General features: G+C 47.6%; 1 protein-coding gene across 1 annotated transcript in view; it reads right to left on the bottom strand.

Annotated features, from left to right (window-relative positions):
• Positions 1-19127, bottom strand: part of fbf1 (Fas binding factor 1) — a gene marked incomplete at its 5' end in the record, with an annotated part of 114308 nt that overhangs the window by 54046 nt on the left and 41135 nt on the right. The window contains 3 exons of the mRNA XM_084329262.1: positions 1999-2117; positions 15223-15341; positions 18061-18168. Coding sequence (XP_084185388.1) covers positions 1999-2117; positions 15223-15341; positions 18061-18168 — 346 coding nt within the window. The remainder of the gene's footprint in view (positions 1-1998; positions 2118-15222; positions 15342-18060; positions 18169-19127) is intronic.

Below are 19127 nucleotides of genomic sequence, written 5' to 3'. Positions count from 1 at the left end.
CTCACTTCTTCAACCATTATCTGAATAAAAAAAAAAAAAAAAAAATCTAACCCTAACTAACCATACTGTCATGCACTTGTCCTAATAAACTAACCTACACTGTAGCACTCAACACTTTGACGAACATTGTTACTCAGCTGATAGAGTTGTGCCCTTCCTGATGGCTTGTCGTACAGAACTTGTAAGTCGCTTTGGATAAAAGCGTCAGCTAAATGACTAAATGTAAATGTAATGTAATGATTCGGTAATATATTTCGGATGCACCTTGGACGAATGTCTCACAGGGGAGGCTATGGCCTTGAAAGCCCTGGCTAGGATAAGCCAAAGGATCAAATTCCTAGCACGTAAGTCTGAGATGTTGGATAGAAAAACACTTAGGATGTTGTCAGGTGCCCTGATACAGAGTCATTTTGACTACGCTGCCTCCTTCTGGTACAGTAGTGCGCCCCAGAAAATAAAAAATGTATTTCAGACTGCCCAAAACAAATTGATTAGAGTAGTGTTAAAGCTTCCTACCCGCACTCACCTGGATGTAGCCATATATAAACAACTTAACTGGCTCCCAGTGGAAAAACGGGTTATTCAAATCAAGTTGGGCCTTACCCATAAAATAATGTATAATAGGGTCCCCTCATATCTCTCAAATTATTTTATGTGCTTTAGGGACACCCACTCCTATGCAACGAGGGGCAGTTTAACTGATATCACACTGTGCATTTTCAGTAGCTCAATGGGGGAAAATACCTTTCGGTACTCTGCAGCCTATGAGTGGAACAAACGGCCAGTGTCCATAAAAATGATTGTCTCAGAAAGAATTTTTTAAAAAGATATGAAGAAATGGCTTAGTCACGTAGGATGATGATATATGGGGGTGTTCTGTAGACTGTGTTTTGTTTGTGTTATTGCATTTATTTTTGTATTGTATTTATATGTCTTATTTGTGCATGGTGGATACTAGTCATCTTGTCCTTTGTCCATTGTGAGGACCACAATGGAAATAAACCGTAAGGTTTTATTGTGTTTTAATCCTCGACGATTTTAGATTATATGCGATGGCTGTACATGTGTGTACCGGTATTGTATGTAATTTTGATTGTCAAATAAATTCAATCAATCAAACCACGGGCCACAATTGTCGATGGAATTACACATTATCGCACATAACCCTTTATGAACTCCCTGAAGTAATCATATTCAAAAATCTAAGCTTCATCTCTTATCGTTTTGCTTTAATTATTGTGAGAGTGACAGAAGCGTCGCTTCATTGAAATGCATGGGAGGATGGATTTGTGTCAGTTAGGATTTGAATCAATTAAGGCTTGCAAGTGTGCAATGTGCATGTACATAAAAAAAACTAAAACTTTCACTTAAAGGGACAGGCACATGAATGAGCCTCTTACACTTTATTTTTGTATCTTTTGAACCGTAGAGACTTGCGGGTTGCACCATTGTACTCAGTAGGGAGATCCCCTTTCATTGGTCCATGTTTGCCCCGCTCCCTGTGCTTAAGTCCCGCCCCTTTTGTATCTTTTGAATTGTTTGTCGTAGAGAGGTCGTCGTACTCGGCTGGAAGACCCTCTCCCGTTGGCCGGCGGTGCACAGGCATCACCCACACATTCACAATTTCCCCTGCGGAATTGTCTAGTTTTGTATACTGTATATTTTGTATAGTGTTTGGTCTTTAATCTTTTACTTTTTACTGTATGAAGCACAATTTCAGGAGGCTCATGTAGAACCAATCATTTCACTGTAACGTACATAACTTATGTGACAAATAAAACAAAACCTGAACTTCATTGGTATCTTAACAGCATATTTTAACAAGTTAGAGTAGAACGATAACACAGCTTTACCCAATCTTTCCGGAATAATTTGAGCCTCTCTCCATTGACTGCACAGAAATCAAGACATACTCTTTGCGTTGTCGCCATTCTTCCAACATGGCAGCGTGTAGCTGTTATTAGCCACTCTCTGAACATGGTATCATCAGAGGCTGACCTTCTCCAGTTGTCTCTGCTGCTCAGTCCGCTCCGTGTCCATCCTGGCGATGACCTCCTTGAGACGGACCCTCTCCTCCGCCATGGCTCTCTGCTGCTGACCCAGGCGCTCCTGCATCACTGGACACATCCAAACAGCACCACCGCAACGTTAACCCTTTCACTGCCACGTGACAAAAGGTTAACCCTTTCACTAGCACACTACAGAATGTTAACCCTTTACTAGCACACTACAGATGGTTAACCGTCTAACAACACATTCACCTGCGTCACCCCGAACACATTCACCTGCATCACTGAACGTATTCTAGTGATTCTAGTAACCCCTGGTAAAATCACTGGGTAACATTATCACGTCTCATGCCTTCTCGTATCATTGTTATGCCGATGATACTCAACTCTTCCTCTCCTTCCCTCCCTCAGATATCCACGTCTCTGAGCGGATCTCGGCCTGTCTGTCCGACATCTCCGCCTGGATGACGACCAACCACCTCAAACTGAACCTAAGCAAAACAGAATTGCTCCACCTGCCGGCCAAATCCTCCCCCCTGACAGACCTTTCCATCACAGTCGAGAATTCAGCTGTGACCGCGTCCCCGACCGCCAAGAACCTTGGTGTTGTCCTCGACGACCAGTTGAACTTCTCTGCTCACATCGCAGCGACAACCAGAACCTGCCGATTCCTCCTGAGCAACGTCAGAAGGATCCGCCCCTTCCTGACAAAAGAAGCCACCCAACTCCTCGTCCAATCAACAGTCATCTCCCGCCTCGACTACTGCAACGCACTGCTCGCTGGCCTCCCGGCCACTGCCACCAAGCCTCTTCAACTCATTCAGAACGCAGCGGCCCGCCTGATCTCAAACCTACCGAAGTCGGCCCATGTCACCCCACTTCTTAAGGCGCTCCCATAGTCCAGCAGACTGTACACAGAGCAGACTCCGCGGAGGTCCGCGCGGCTCTTTGAGCTTTGATCTCAGCGGACAGCAGACCCACAGGTGCGAAGCTACTATGTTCTGACACGCGGACATCCGCGCCGCTGACTTGGTGTCACACAAAACGCTGCTCTGCGTTTTGGTTGACATCGAACTGCATTTAATGTGACGCCGATCTGCATTTTACTCTGACCACTCGCCCCGTGCCAAGAGAGATGTTTGAATGGCTTTTCTAAATGAAGTGTGTAAAATTGCCAGTTTTATTTCGAAATATTGGAAACGGAGATAACATAGAATGTTATCTCCGTTTCCAATATTTTGAAATAAAACTGGTGCTTTTATTTCATGCAATGCGTGTTTGTCATTTCAGCACCAGCGCTGTCCAGCTCAAGCCTATACGGTACATTGCATCTCGCTGCCTATATACCCGTTATTCAAGTGCGTAAAACTGCCCGTTTTATTATCGAAATATTGGAAACGGAGATAACATACTCTTTATTTTGACATCGGATGACGACGACATGACAGAAGTTGAACAGCGTGGGGACAATTGTGTAAACTGGCGCGTGACATGTAGGAAATTGGTCCGCGGAGGTCCGCTCGACTATGAAGGCTCAAAGAGTCCAGTGGACCTCCACGGCGTCTGCTCTGTGTACAGTCTGCTCGACTATGGGAGGGCCTTTAGGGACCTGCACTGGCTCCCCATTGCTGCACGAATCCGCTTCAAGGCCCTCGACCTAGCATACCGTGCGGCAAAGGGAACCGCTCCCGCCTACCTCCGGTCAATGGTCTCTAACTACACACCCTCAAGACCCCTACGCTCTGCATCTTCTGGACGTCTCAGACCTACTCCTATCCGAGCTCCGGGAGGGTCATCAAGGAGAAGCCGCCTATTCTCAGTCCTTGCCCCACAATGGTGGAATGAACTACCCACCCCAGTTAGGACAGCCGAAACCCGTCCAATCTTTCGCCGTCGACTAAAAACGCACTTCTTCAACCATTATCTGAACAAATAAAATAAATAAAATAAAAGATCTAACCCTAACTAACTGTTACAAAGGGTCAGATTAAACCGAATATATATATTTATTGCTTGAGATCCCTTGTATAATATTTGTATATCGTTTGATATCCCTTGTATATTCTTTGTATATATACACGGAATATCCCTTTACCTGGGTACAAACCAGACCATAATATTCGCTCTCCTATTGGACAGCGACCCCTAGGCGCCAACGACCATACCCCCAACGGCAAGTTCAAAGGCAACGCCAAGGCATGTCTCAACATGTCCAAGTCTGCGCAGTAATACGAGACAGAACTGAGGTTGGCACTAGATAATTCACCTTACGTATAAATACGGCGCAGGTGGAAACAGCAGCAATTCGTTCATTACTAGTAAAGCCTTCACCACGAGACAACGTGCCGTGAAGTGGGCAACTTTGCCTCTGAATAGAGCCTTGAGAACCGCGTGCGAATAGATTGCTAAAGTGTCAGAGTTTAACGCAGTACCGTTGAGTTCGACTTATTCTAATGTGAAGTAATAGTCTATCATTTATAGTGTATCGTGCGGCTACCGTTCTTCAGTGACCAGCATTACCACCGGTTCGTCGTGTATATAGCTAGTGCACTTGTCCAGGCTGGGCGGCCTAAACTCGTGCCCCCACCCGAGGAGTCCTAGACGAGAACCGTTGGATATGTACACCGGAGAGCCTACACCGGCGACTGCAGAACCCTTTCTGGTTGGATTATATTGCTTTGGTACCGTGACTGCTGGAGCAGAGAACCGTCTACCCCACTATCGTGTGGGATCTACCCCCCGTGAGGAGCATCACTCGAGCCCGCCTCTAGGAAGAGGCTGGCTAGCTTTCATCCATGCTGTCGAGCATACTGGATTATAGCTGTTGCTTTGTCTACGGATCAAGGGAGTACTGCACTGGCTCCTGTATCTGGAGCCTCGTTATTCCGCGTTGACCCAGACTTTGCACCCGAACATTCCTCTACCCTGCTGGCCTTACACCCGGAGGGAACCCCCCAGTGTCTCCAGCTGGTACTAGTGTGCCTTATGTAATTGCTATGCCACAGGTGGCGTCAGTTTAGACCCATCTTACTATTCTCATTGACTTACGCTCTTGACTTACTTTACGTGTGTTCTTCGCCTTACAAGCGCGAGTATAATTCTCAATCTGTAACCTAACGTTGCTTGCTCTGATAATAATAAATACCCTCCAAATAGAACTTTATGTGTCAATGCTGTGTTCTTGTGTGGGTGTTCACCATATATATTCATGTACTGTATGGCCAGTAATTAAAGTACATAACTAAGTAGTGGTTTAATATACCATACTCTCAATACAGTCAGGGAATTGTACCCCTCAGTTACAATTGGTCCTTCGAGCCGGAGGGTATCAGTGTAATATCTAATATAATATTGATATTAACCATGGCCAGCGGTGAACACTCCCCAAGCGGCTCTCCCAAGCTAGAACGCCCGCAGCGCAGACGTCAGCCACCTCCCTATCTGGAGGAATACGCTGTCAGTCTAATACCTAGCTTTAAACAGACGTTAAATGCGGATAAAGCGGATAGTCAAAGCATGTCAAATCCTACCGACCAGGCGACCCTGCCAGTAGAGACCCTAGTGGGTTCTAACGAAACTGACCAAGCTCACGGGGGGGACCAGGGGGGACATGACATGACTATACCCCCAGACAACGTCAACGGTATAATCCCCGGAGAGCTCCAGGATAAAGAAAGCGCTCCAGGGACAGAACCCGACACACGACCAGAAGAGAAGCGCGCCCAGGAGATGGACCTCGGGGCGCGCCAAGAGAACAGATCTCCAACGAGCACTGTCAGAAGCCGATCACCTCCGTCAGTGTCATCCCCCAGCGAAGCGGACCAGATGCTGGCGCAGGCATTCATCGCCACCCTGGCAGCCTCCACTGAACGCGATCGACTCCAAGCACAGACGCTTAGTGAGCGCGAACATTCTTCCATGGAACAAGAGCGCCTCCGGGCGCAACAACTAAGTGAGCGCGAACACTCTACCATGGAAAGAGAACGCCTTCAGGCTCAACAGACGAGCGAGCGCGAACAATCTGCAGACCAACGAGAGCGCCTTCACGCGCAACTCCAAGCGCAAGCCCTTAGTGAACGCGAACACTCTGCAACCCAGCGAGAGCGCTTCCAGGCGCAACAAAGGAGTGAAGACGACCGCATACGACTGGAGACCAGACGCCTCCAGACGGAAGAGAACATTGAAAGAGACCGCGCTGATGCACAGCGCGCCACCGCCAATGCACAGCGCGATGCAGCCCATGCCCAGCGCGAAGCAGAGCGCGACGCAGCCCACGCCCAGCGCGAAGCAGAGCGCGACCGGCTGCAAACGCAGATAATAGAACAATTGATTGCCAGGGCGACACCCCCTCTCTCCGCACGGAGCTCCAGGACATCATCACGACAAGGGTCTAGGGCACCTTCCCCTACCCGACCAAGTGACCCGGAACCTGGCCAACAGAAGGATCCTATCTACGTCTCCGAACCCCCTCCCCGACCGGTCCATACGAGACCCAGCAACCGGGAAGAACCGGCCTACGCCGCCGAGAGACTGAATAGAAGACTTCAAGACCTAGAAGACCTAGAAGAGGAAGAGGAAGAGGAGGAAGGTCAAGCCCACCAGCAGCAACGTACTCAGGACCAGGAGGCCCAGTACAGCCCAGACTTCACCCCCGAGTCACTGCGCTACAAACCCCCGACTCAACTCACGGGTGAGTTTGACGCACAGTCAGCACCGAGGAACAGCACCTGGGTACCCGGCCTCTGGTACCCACCAAGTACCAGCCCACGACAACACGTACGGGGAGACTCGCCCAGGAGGCCTCTTCCCAAACGCTCACCAATGTGCCAGCCATCCATGGCATCGTACCTTGGCACACCGACGTTCCCAGACTTTACGCACGAGGACAGAGCACAGTACACGGAATTACGGATGTGCTTAGAGACTATGATGTCCGACGTCCCTGATGAGTCGTACAAATATGCCATCCTCCTCAAGCATCTCAAGGTGCCCAGAGCGCATAATATAGCGCTGGCATATTCCAACTCAAGCACCCCATACTCCGCGGCTCTAGTGGCCCTCGACAAGCGTTATGGACGCATATGGGACTACGTGATACAAGAAATAAGAAATATTGACCGTCTCCCCCCAGCCAAAGACAATAGAGCATTGGATGACCTCTCTATCAAGGTACAATCCCTGGTAGGGATGCTGGGGTCCCAAAAGGAAAAAGGGAGACATGAACTATATGCTAACTCTAATGTAGAACGAATACTAGAGAAGCTCCCTCCAGCCCGCCAAGAGCGCTTTCGGCGGCAGAGAGACCACCGTGATCCCGACAGTCCCGAGCCATCCCTCCTAGACCTAGCCGACTTCCTCGCGAGAGAAGTCAGCAGCCTACGACTGGATACGTTCGTGTGGAGTGGACCAAGCCCAAGAGATGGACCTCGGAGATCTAATGATAACCGCCGGTCGGTGACCGTTATGCACCAAGCCGAATCAGTACCGCAGCACAAGAACCACAACACCCCCTCGACGAAAGAGAAGTGGAAGATTGTATGCCAGTACTGTGAGAAAGAACATTGGCTGTCTCAATGTGACACTTTCAAGAAGATGACCGCTGACGAGGTGAGTCAGTGGATCAAAGCCAACCGCCGCTGCTTCCGCTGCGCGCGCAGCCATATGGCAGCCGAGTGCCGTTTAAAGAAGAAATGCAGCAAGTGTGACGGCGCCCACTTGAATGTCTTGCATGACAGCAACAAGAAGAAACTCGCACCCCCAAGTAGCTCGAGAGTGAACGTCATGTATATCGACCCCGCCAGCAGCGGGAGCTCCCGAGTGCTCTTGAAAGTGGTCCGAGTGATATTAAGCTACGAGGACAAGGTCATGGACACTTACGCCGTCCTGGACGATGGGTCAGAAAAGACTCTCCTCCTCGCATCCGCCGCAGCCCGGCTGGGTCTGCGGGGGAGCGAAGAAACAATGACAATCCGTACTATAAGAAGAGACCTGAAGACCATAAAGGGTGAAAATGTCTCCTTCACGATCGCAGCAGTCGGGCAGCCCGAGAAGCAGTATAGGATTACTAACGCCTTCACCAGCCAAGACATAGGCCTGTCACAGTACACCTACCCCATCCCCAAGCTGATGGAAAAATACGTGCACCTACGTCAACTACCTATACCGCTCATCGACGGCGCCACCCCGACCCTGCTCATAGGATCCGACCACGCACACCTCATCGTCCCAACGGACCGGGTCCACATCGGGCCCAGAGGCTGTCCAGCAGCAGTCGAGACCCGCCTAGGATGGACACTACAAGGCCCCCTCTCCAGGTCTCCCAACCGACCAGCAGCCACTCGCTGCCTCCACTCAAGAATAAAAGAAGACACCACCCTCTTACAGCACGTCGAGAGGCTATGGACATTAGACGCAATGCCCTTTAAGAATGAAAAGAAACTCGTTTCGATCAAAGGAAGACACTTATGCCATAACCCTCCTCGAGCAGAGGACAAAGAGAGTCGAGGTCAATGGAGTGATGAGATACGCAACTCCACTCTTGAGGCGAGAGGGTATGCCCACCCTCCGCGCCTCAAAAGAAGCGACGGAGCGATATCTACTGAACACCGAGCGGCGTCTAGCCAAAGACCCCACTCAAGCCACTGTGTACCGCGCTGAGATTGACAAGCTAATCACAGCGGGACACATAAAGAAAATTGACATTCAAGAGGCCGACCAGACGACCGAATCATGGTACGTGCCCCACCACAAGGTCCACCACAACGGCAAGGATCGTATTGTGTTCAACTGCAGCTACCAGATCGGACTACAGAATCTGAATAAAGAACTCTTGCCCGGCCCAACACTCGGCCCCTCTCTACTAGGCGTGTTGCTACGTTTCCGCCAAGACAAGGTGGCCATCAGCGGCGACATCAAAGGGATGTTCCTGCAGGTGCGACTAGTGGAAGAGGACAAGCCCCTACTGCGGTTCTTATGGAGAGAGAGGATCGGGGATGAGCAACCATCCATCTACCAATGGGAGGTCCTCCCTTTCGGAACCACATGCAGCCCATGCTGTGCTACGTTCGCACTGCAAAAACATGTCGCAGAAGACCCAGCAGCTGACGAGGAGGTCAGACAAAGTGTAGAGAGGAGTTTCTACATGGACAACTGTCTGCAAAGCGTCTCGACGCCAGAAGAAGCCGAAGCCCTCCTACTCAAGCTCCGCGCCTCCCTGATCAAAGGCGGCTTTGATCTCCGGCAGTGGGCCAGCAGCGACCCTCAAGTACTGCGCAGCCTCTCCCCAGAGAACAAGGCAGCAAGCAGCGAGACCTGGATGGCGACCATCCCAGGTGAAGCCCAAGAAATGACATTAGGACTAGTCTGGCGCTTCAAAACAGACTCGCTCCATTACAGATACACACCCCTGACCACGGAGCAGGGAAGGTCGACTTCTCTACCGACCACCAGACGGAGTGTATACAGAACACTCGCCAGACAATATGACCCGTTGGGATGTATCCTACCTTACACCACCAGGGCAAAAATGATTGTACGAGAGCTGTGGGACAAGGAACAGGGCTGGGACGACCCCATACCCGACCACCTCGCTTCCACCTGGAGAGAGTGGGAAAAAGAACTCAACTTGCTCCCAAATGTGAACATACGCCGCAGCTACTTCCCACCCACAGTGCGGCTGGAGACGTGCCAGATGGACCTGCACGTCTTCAGCGACGCCTCAGAAGTAGCCTACGGCTCGGTGGCCTACTTGCGGGCCCGAGAGGAGGGAGGAGAAATACACACAGCCTTCACACACAGGATAGCCCCCCGCAAGCAACAATCGATCCCGCGCCTAGAGCTCTGCGCAGCCCTGGTAGGCGCGCAACTCGCCACGTTAATCCAACGTGAACTCACCATCCCGGTGCAAAGAACAATCCTGTGGTCAGACTCCATGACCGTACTCACATGGATCCAGTCCGATTTGTGTAGATACAAGGTCTTCGTGGGAGTCAGAATCACAGAGATCCAAGACTTAACAGAATCAGCATGCTGGAGGTACGTGGACACGAAACAGAACCCAGCAGATGTCATCACACGGGGGATATCCCTAGATGACCTCACACGTCACAATATCTACAGTGACGGTCCCGAGTTCCTCAAGCTCCCGGAAGAAGAGTGGCCTAACCCCACCCCACGGGAGGCTAGTCAAGAGGAGGCAGAGATGAAGAAATCTATGTTCTGTGGGTTGATGCACACACCAGTCCCCACCGACCCTAACATAGACGACTGCCCCACCCTTGAGAGTGCGCAGTTGGAGACATTCCTGTGGCACCACCCTGAGGTTCCCTCCACTACTGACATTAACGCCGCTAACTACGAAGAAGCAGAACTCCTTCTGCTACAGCGAGCCCAAAGAGACTCGTTCCCAGAGGAGCTAGACTGTCTGCAGGGATCAAAGCCAGTCCCGTCAGACAGCAGACTGCTCCACCTGGCTCCTGAGCGCGACGCCCATGACCTCATCAGAGTGGGTGGTCGTCTGAGACGAGCCCCGGACTTAACGGATGACGTCAAGTTCCCTATAGTCCTCAACAGCCGACACAAGGTCACCGAGCTCATCATAAAGAAATACGACGAGGATGTGCACCACGCTGGGGCAGAGAGAGTCTTTGCTGAGATCCGACGTCGCTATTGGATACTGAATGGAAGAGAAGCAGTACGACGCTTCCAGCGGACCTGTCTAGACTGTCGCAAGTGGCGAGCACAGCCCAGTATACCCAGGATGGCTGACCTGCCTCCCTGTCGCCTCCGACTTGGCGACAAGCCCTTTCACTCCACCGGCATGGACTGCTTCGGCCCGCTTTACGTGAAGAAAGGAAGAGGGACGGAGAAGAGGTGGGGCATTGTATTCAAATGCATGACCACCCGAGCAATACACATAGAACTCCTTCCGACCATGAGTACGGACTCATTCCTCATGGCCTTCCGGAGATTCACAGCGCGAAAAGGAAAACCGTCTATATTATTGTCTGATCACGGGACAAACTTCAAAGGCGGAGAAAGAGAGCTGAGAGAGAGCTTCCAAGCCATGGGCCCAGAACTTAAGACCCACCTCGCTCCCTCTCAGATTGACTTCCAGTTTAACCCCCCGAACGCCCCTCACTTCGGGGGAACCTGGGAACGAGAAGTACGTTCAATAAAGACAGCCCTGTACGCCGTGCTTGGGGCCCAGACCGTGGCTGAAGAAGTCCTCACGACAGTCCTCACAGAGATCGAGGGAGTATTGAACTCAAAGCCCCTCGGTTACGTCTCAAGTGATGTAGCTGATGTCGACCCAGTCACCCCCAACACTCTCTTGATGGGGCGGCTGGACCCCGCGCTCCCACAGACGGTGTACAGACCTGAAGAAGCGAACGGCCGAAGAATGTGGAGGTACAGTCAAGTATTGGCTGACAAGTTTTGGAACAGTTTCCTCCTCCACTACCTACCGTCTCTACAGACCCGCCAGAAATGGGTAAAAGATAGAGACAACTTGACGGAGGACACAGTCGTCATGATCGTGGACCAATCACTACCCCGAGCTATGTGGCCGGCCGGCCGCGTAAGCAAAGTGATCACTGGTGCCGACGGAAAGGTCAGAGCGGCAGAAGTTCTTGTCCAGGGACGGACATACACCCGACCCGTGGCGAGGCTGATAGAGTTGCCAAGGCTCCCTGACTCCCTTGATGACGATCATGACCCACTGACTTTGTGAATGGCCCTACTCCCCACAACAGACATTGAGTAGTTGACAAGACGATTAATCTGTCTTTGCTTTATCTAATTAGGTGCGGACTAATTAGGAGGCGGCTGTTACAAAGGGTCAGATTAAACCGAATATATATATTTATTGCTTGAGATCCCTTGTATAATATTTGTATATCGTTTGATATCCCTTGTATATTCTTTGTATATATACACGGAATATCCCTTTACCTGGGTACAAACCAGACCATAATATTCGCTCTCCTATTGGACAGCGACCCCTAGGCGCCAACCATACCCCCAACGGCAAGTTCAAAGGCAACGCCAAGGCATCTCTCAACATGTCCAAGTCTGCGCAGTAATACGAGACAGAACTGAGGTTGGCACTAGATAATTCACCTTACGTATAAATACGGCGCAGGTGGAAACAGCAGCAATTCGTTCATTACTAGTAAAGCCTTCACCACGAGACAACGTGCCGTGAAGTGGGCAACTTTGCCTCTGAATAGAGCCTTGAGAACCGCGTGCGAATAGATTGCTAAAGTGTCAGAGTTTAACGCAGTACCGTTGAGTTCGACTTATTCTAATGTGAAGTAATAGTCTATCATTTATAGTGTATCGTGCGGCTACCGTTCTTCAGTGACCAGCATTACCACCGGTTCGTCGTGTATATAGCTAGTGCACTTGTCCAGGCTGGGCGGCCTAAACTCGTGCCCCCACCCGAGGAGTCCTAGACGAGAACCGTTGGATATGTACACCGGAGAGCCTACACCGGCGACTGCAGAACCCTTTCTGGTTGGATTATATTGCTTTGGTACCGTGACTGCTGGAGCAGAGAACTGTCTACCCCACTATCGTGTGGGATCTACCCCCCGTGAGGAGCATCACTCGAGCCCGCCTCTAGGAAGAGGCTGGCTAGCTTTCATCCATGCTGTCGAGCATACTGGATTATAGCTGTTGCTTTGTCTACGGATCAAGGGAGTACTGCACTGGCTCCTGTATCTGGAGCCTCGTTATTCCGCGTTGACCCAGACTTTGCACCCGAACATTCCTCTACCCTGCCGGCCTTACACCCGGAGGGAACCCCCCAGTGTCTCCAGCTGGTACTAGTGTGCCTTATGTAATTGCTATGCCACAGGTGGCGTCAGTTTAGACCCATCTTACTATTCTCATTGACTTACGCTCTTGACTTACTTTACGTGTGTTCTTCGCCTTACAAGCGTGAGTATAATTCTCAATCTGTAACCTAACGTTGCTTGCTCTGATAATAATAAATACCCTCCAAATAGAACTTTATGTGTCAATGCCGTGTTCTTGTGTGGGTGTTCACCATATATATTCATGTACTGTATGGCCAGTAATTAAAGTACATAACTAAGTAGTGGTTTAATATACCATACTCTCAATACAGTCAGGGAATTGTACCCCTCAGTTACACTAACCTTACTGTCATGCACTTGTCATAATATACTAACCTACACTGTAACACACAACACTTTGATGAACATTGTTACTCAGCTGATAGAGTTGTACCCTTACTGATGACTTGTCGTACAGAACTTGTAAGTCGCTTTGGATAAAAGCGTTCAGCTAAATGACTAAATGTAAATGGTGTGTCTATAAGTCGTGGAGCAACGTAGGGCTGGGCGATTCTTGCTAAAATGTGAATCACGATTTTTCTCTCTAAGAATTGAGATCACGATTCTCTCACACGATTCTTATTTTTTCAATAAAATCATTTATTGCACTCTTTCTTAAACAGACAACATAACATATATCAAAGTGCTTGACTTAAACTTAAACATAACATATATGAAAGTGCTTGACTAAAACTTAAAAGTCTCTTGTAACCAGTGGTGCGTTATTGAAATCAACTGGGATTGCACGCACGTAATGGCGCCACGTGCACGCGCGCTCCCGCGAATGCGCATTTAATGTCCCCTCGCTTGAGCACAGACTGGTTAGACTAGTGTTTTTGTGGCTCGTTTTTATACGTTTTTGAATACGTTTCATGTCCCTATTACACAGAAATGCGTTTTTTGGCGTTTTTTTGTGGATACGGCTGAAACACTAAATTGTGTTTGCGTTTTGGAGAACCCCTAAAAAACGCGCCGACAACAGCCGTGTAGTCTGCACGGAGCCGTTGTTGCGAAAACGCCCATGCGCAGTAGATACCATCTGCGTGCCCTTCCGGTGACAACAGAGTGTGTGTGTGTGTGTGTGTGTGTTTGGGACAGAGGCAGAGCTGTCCCAAATAGCTGCAGCTACCATGTGTTGTCAAGTTATTGTTATAAGGATCCCAGTCCAAGCTACAACAGTCTGCATTCCCTTAACAATTGTTTGTATTGAGCCGTATTGTATTGTACCCATATGCAATATGTTAAATAAAGTTTACATCCATTCATTCTGCTAGCATTACCGATTGCATGAGCAGCTGGCTAACGTGAGCTATCAGATCCTGTTAGCTCAAAGCTCCTCTTTCAACTTAACAAGCATTAAACAAAATGGCCCAGTCATCTATTCACCTTTGTTTAATACACACAGCGTTGTCTCTAATGTTATCTAACTACTGATAGCTCTCGATATCATCAGTTTGGTGCTGGCTAAATAGCGTGAGCTAACGTTAGCTTCTAGCCACAATGCTATACTGTTATAATGGCATACTCCATTGACGTTAGCATGCAGCTAACAATGCTACCGATCTTTTTTTAGACTAAACTATCCGCTCTTGGTGGTCACTTGTGTTGATGTTAGTTTTGTTTCATCAACAAATGACAGGCAGAACACACAGTGAATGTATCCGTTTTGTTTATTGCACTTTTATTAGGCTTTGCTGAAAAAGAATTGCTGCATTGAGTAAATAGGCAAGATGGTGGCGCCCATAGGCGCCTGCCTTGTTGACATTTTCTTTGCTGGAGCTTCCAGGAAGTGTATTGGCACATTCAAGTTCTGATTGGTTGAAATTGCCTTCATGTTCGCCACCTACTGCCACCTACTGCTTTGGCAGTGTACTACATCAGTGTGCTCAGGTGACAAAAACGAAAGTGTGACTCGAGGCGGCGACGTCGCGGCGAAACGCATATGACAATGAAACGAAATTGAAACGAAAGGTGTAACCGCAGCAAAGACAGTGCCTAATTGCCTCTACGAATGGAATGTAACACGTCATTCACAACAAGTTAGGTGTGAATGTATCTGAGAACATATTTAACACACCTGACGACCGGCGCTATTGATATGCAAATAGCGAGTACTTATCTGGGCTTGCACGGAGTGCAACCCCGTCCCATGAACAACGCATGCCTGCTTGTAACATACAAAATAACTCAAGTCAGAATAGTCATAATTTAAAAAAGTAAAGTAAAAAAAAAGAAAATAGAAAAGAAAATGTAAAAAAAATATTTTTTTTTAATAAAAGAAAATCGTCATAACTTAGAAATGAGATCGCGATTTTATTTTGATTATTTGCCCAGCCCTAAACAGCAGTATTTACCCCGCAGCTGCTCGTCCCTCTGCCTGGCTCCCTGCTCGTGGGTGCTCTCCACCCGAGACGACAGATCCCCCAGCCGGTGGGAGAACTGCTCCATCTGCTCCATCACCCCCGTGAGCGACCTGAGGGAACCACGTTTAACAAAGCCAGGGGTCATAATGTCATTGAGGGGAAAAACTAAAAACGACACGATTTCATAAAATATTATTCTTACGAGAAGACTAAGGGCTAGATCCGTTAATAAAACTTTCATTCAATCAATCAATCTGCACAGTGATTGATTGAATGAAAATGTTATTAACAGATTGCAGAATGGGTACAATACAGTACAGCTCAATACACACAATTGTTAAGGGAATGCAGACCAGAGAAAGACTTTCGTCTTGTTTACATCAGGGTCCCCCATTTTCAATTCATAATGAATTGTAAGTAAGGGTGCAACTTGCTACGTGCAATCCATTCTTTGTGGATCTAGCCCTAAGGCTTTTCTTTTTTTGATCCACTTTTTCTCCCCATTTTCTATTTTTCTCCCATCCCAATTTCGTGTATCCAATTCTTCCCTTCCCTGTCTTGAACGTTGCTAGACTATGCCTCCCACAGGTCGGCTGTAGTGAGGACAGAAGCCTTGCATCACGTGTCCCCTCCGGTACACGAGGAGGCAGCCTGTCGCATCTTTTCACAGCAGCAGCTCGAACTCTCAGTGGCGAGGAGTAACGCGTGGGAAGCTCACGCTGCCCCCAATACTTCCTGCTTCCGTCTCACCGGCGTCACCAAACCGACCTGTAGGAGTCGCTGTCCACAACGTCAAATCCCCACCCACCGGCTTTCCCACCCTCTAACACTTGCCAATTGTGTTAGTATGAATGACCGGCCAGCCGGTAGCAACGCCGAGAGCTGGGCTCGAACCCAGCGTCTCCTGCGTTAGAGGCGAGCGCCTTGCCCACTGCGCCAATCAGCCGCCCTTGACTAAGGCTTAAATGTGCTATAGAGCAGTGGTTCTCAACTGGTCTAGCCTCGGGACCCAACATTTTCCTTAGTCATTAAGTCGCGACCCAAATTTTTAATCACTATGATTTCTTTCAAAAAAATATTTGTGCAGTAATACACAATCTTTCATGCACTGTTAAAAACATGAAATAAACACAAAAAAGTGCAACAAAAGTGCAACTAGGGCTAAAAACCCAATTAAATAAAACAATAATAAATAATATGCTTCTTAGCAGACTTCTTAGCTTAACATAACAGACCTACGTTTGGGGGAACAATGGGATAACTGGGGTTGCAACAAAAGTGCAACTAGGGCTAAAAACACAATGAAATAAAATAATAATAATAATAATAATAATAATAATAATAATAATAAATAATTATGCTTCTTAGCAGACTTCTTAGCTTAACATAACAGACCTACAGTAAGTTTGGGGGAACTAATGGGATAACTGGGGTTGCAACAAAAGTGCAACTAGGGCTAAAAACCCAATGAAATAAAATCATAATAATAATAAATAATATATCCTTCTTAGCAGACTTCTTGGCTTAACATCCCAGGGAACTAATGGGATAACTGTGGATGTTGTTTGCTCCTGACAAGAGTCTCAAAGTCTGGGGTGATGGTAGACAAAGCAACTCTGAGGTTGTGCTCAATGTCCAATCTGTTCCTCTGCTTTGTCTTCAGCTGGACCAGAGCTGAGAAGCCACTTTCACAAAGATAGGTGGTGCAAAGAAAAAATTATATATATATATAAAAAAAAGAAGAACCACCAGTTGAGAAACACTGCTATAGATGACATTCAGCCACTAGATGTCGCACTAGAGCACCATCATGTCATTTATCCAACCAGGGGGACTGGGAAGTAGGGAGTTTGGGGATACATGCACATGTAAACAACAACATTCATTTAAATGATAAATTCATTCCTCAATAACCTTTTAGAGGGAAAAGCAATACTTTTATGTCACACCTTTCTAAAAGCTCTGTGGATGTATTATCTTGATTGTAATACAATTTTAATGTTATTTATTCACACACACACACACACACACACACACACACACACACACACACACACACACACACACACACACACACACACACACACACACACACACACACACACACACACACACACACACACACACACACACACACACACACACACACACACACACACACACACACACACACACACACACACACACACACACACACACACACACACACACAATACATTTCATCATGGTGAGAACATCATCATCAAAATTGTGTGCGTGTGCCAGGTCTCCCAAGAAGCTATTTAAAGCTTTTGGAGGGATTCTGCAAATTCCCTTCCTCCACCAGGGGTGCAGTGCTGGGCACACGCGGTCAAACGACGTTTGAAGTGCGCGCATCCTATTATTATGCAAAGTCTAGGTGATAAGTGCCTAGACTTTGCATAATAATAGGATACCGTTTGGCCTTCGCCCATATTACGACTGCACCCCTGTCCTCCACCCTATTGTCGGTCGGGGAGGGTGTGTAGACTATCACACATGCCTCCTCCGATACATGTGGAATCACCAGCTGCTTCTTTTCACCAGACAGCAAGGAGTTTCACAGGGAGAGGTTCACGCTATCTCCCCCCAGATCCCCTCCCTGCTGAACAGGCGACCCGACCGACCAGTAGGAGTCGCTGTTGCAACAACCAGGACTCATATCCCACCGGCTTCCCAACCGCGGACACTGCTAATTGTTTTCGTAGGGACGACTGACCAAGCCGGAGGTACCGCTGACGGCCGGCTGCACCACTCTGCGGTGGGAGGCGAGTGCTTAGACCTCTACGCTACCCGGCGTACTTCTCTAACCTGGTCTGTGACGTCGCACTCGTCACCGCGTCGATCTCCTCGTCCTTCAACCTCTTCAGTCTCTGGACCTGATCCTCGTGGTCCTTCTTCATCTCCAAGATAGACTTCCTGAAGAGGAGGACAAATATGACATGTGTATCTGAAAAAAACTAAAAGAAAACGTGTTTTTTTTTTACATAATGAGAAGCTCTCTATGCCGTACCCCTACAGCGGTGATAATAATAATAACAATAATAACAATAATAATAATAATAATAATAATAATAATAATAATAATAATAATAATAATAATAATAATAATAATAATAATAATAATAATAATAATAATACATTCAATTTATAGTGCACTCTACATTTGGAAACCAAATCTCAGAAGAGTACTACAGGGTAAAAACAGACTTTAAAAACATAGGCAATTAAAAAAACAAGGCATACATTTTTTTTTAAAAAGGGATAAAACACACAAGGCATGTATAAAAAGGTTAAAACTAAGAGAAGGCTTTTGTGAAGAGGTATGTTTTCAGTCCTCTTTTAAAGGAAGCAGTGGTCTGTGGTGCTCTGTGTGTGTGTGTGTGTGTGTGTGTGTGTGTGTGTGTGTGTGTGTGTGTGTGTGTGTGTGTGTGTGTGTGTACATCATGAGAAGCTCTACCCCTACTAGGGCTGTACCGAATGACTAATAATATATATATTTTTTATTAAATCAACTTTCTTTAATGAATATAACTCATCCGCTTCGTCAACATAAATAATCCAATAAGGGCACGGTTGGTATGAAAGTGATGGTGACGTCTTATAGTATAATATTATAATATTGGTGTAGCCTAATCTTTATCTGCAACTGTGAAGAAAAACCCCATTGGTTTAAACAGAATGAATAGACACATACAAAAAATATTATTTTTTTTATTTTCTTTATTAAAAATGACAAATTATAATGTAACTGAGGGGTACAATTCCCTGACTGTATTGAATAAGTATGGTATCATTAAACCACTACTGAGTTATGTACATTACTACTGGCCATACAGTACACATGTATATGAGATGAACACCCACACAATAACACG

Source organism: Notolepis coatsorum (genome assembly GCF_963971535.1).
Source record: "Notolepis coatsorum genome assembly, chromosome: 14".
Classification (NCBI taxonomy): Eukaryota; Metazoa; Chordata; class Actinopteri; order Aulopiformes; family Paralepididae; genus Notolepis; species Notolepis coatsorum.
This window is presented reverse-complemented; position numbering and strand designations above follow the sequence as displayed.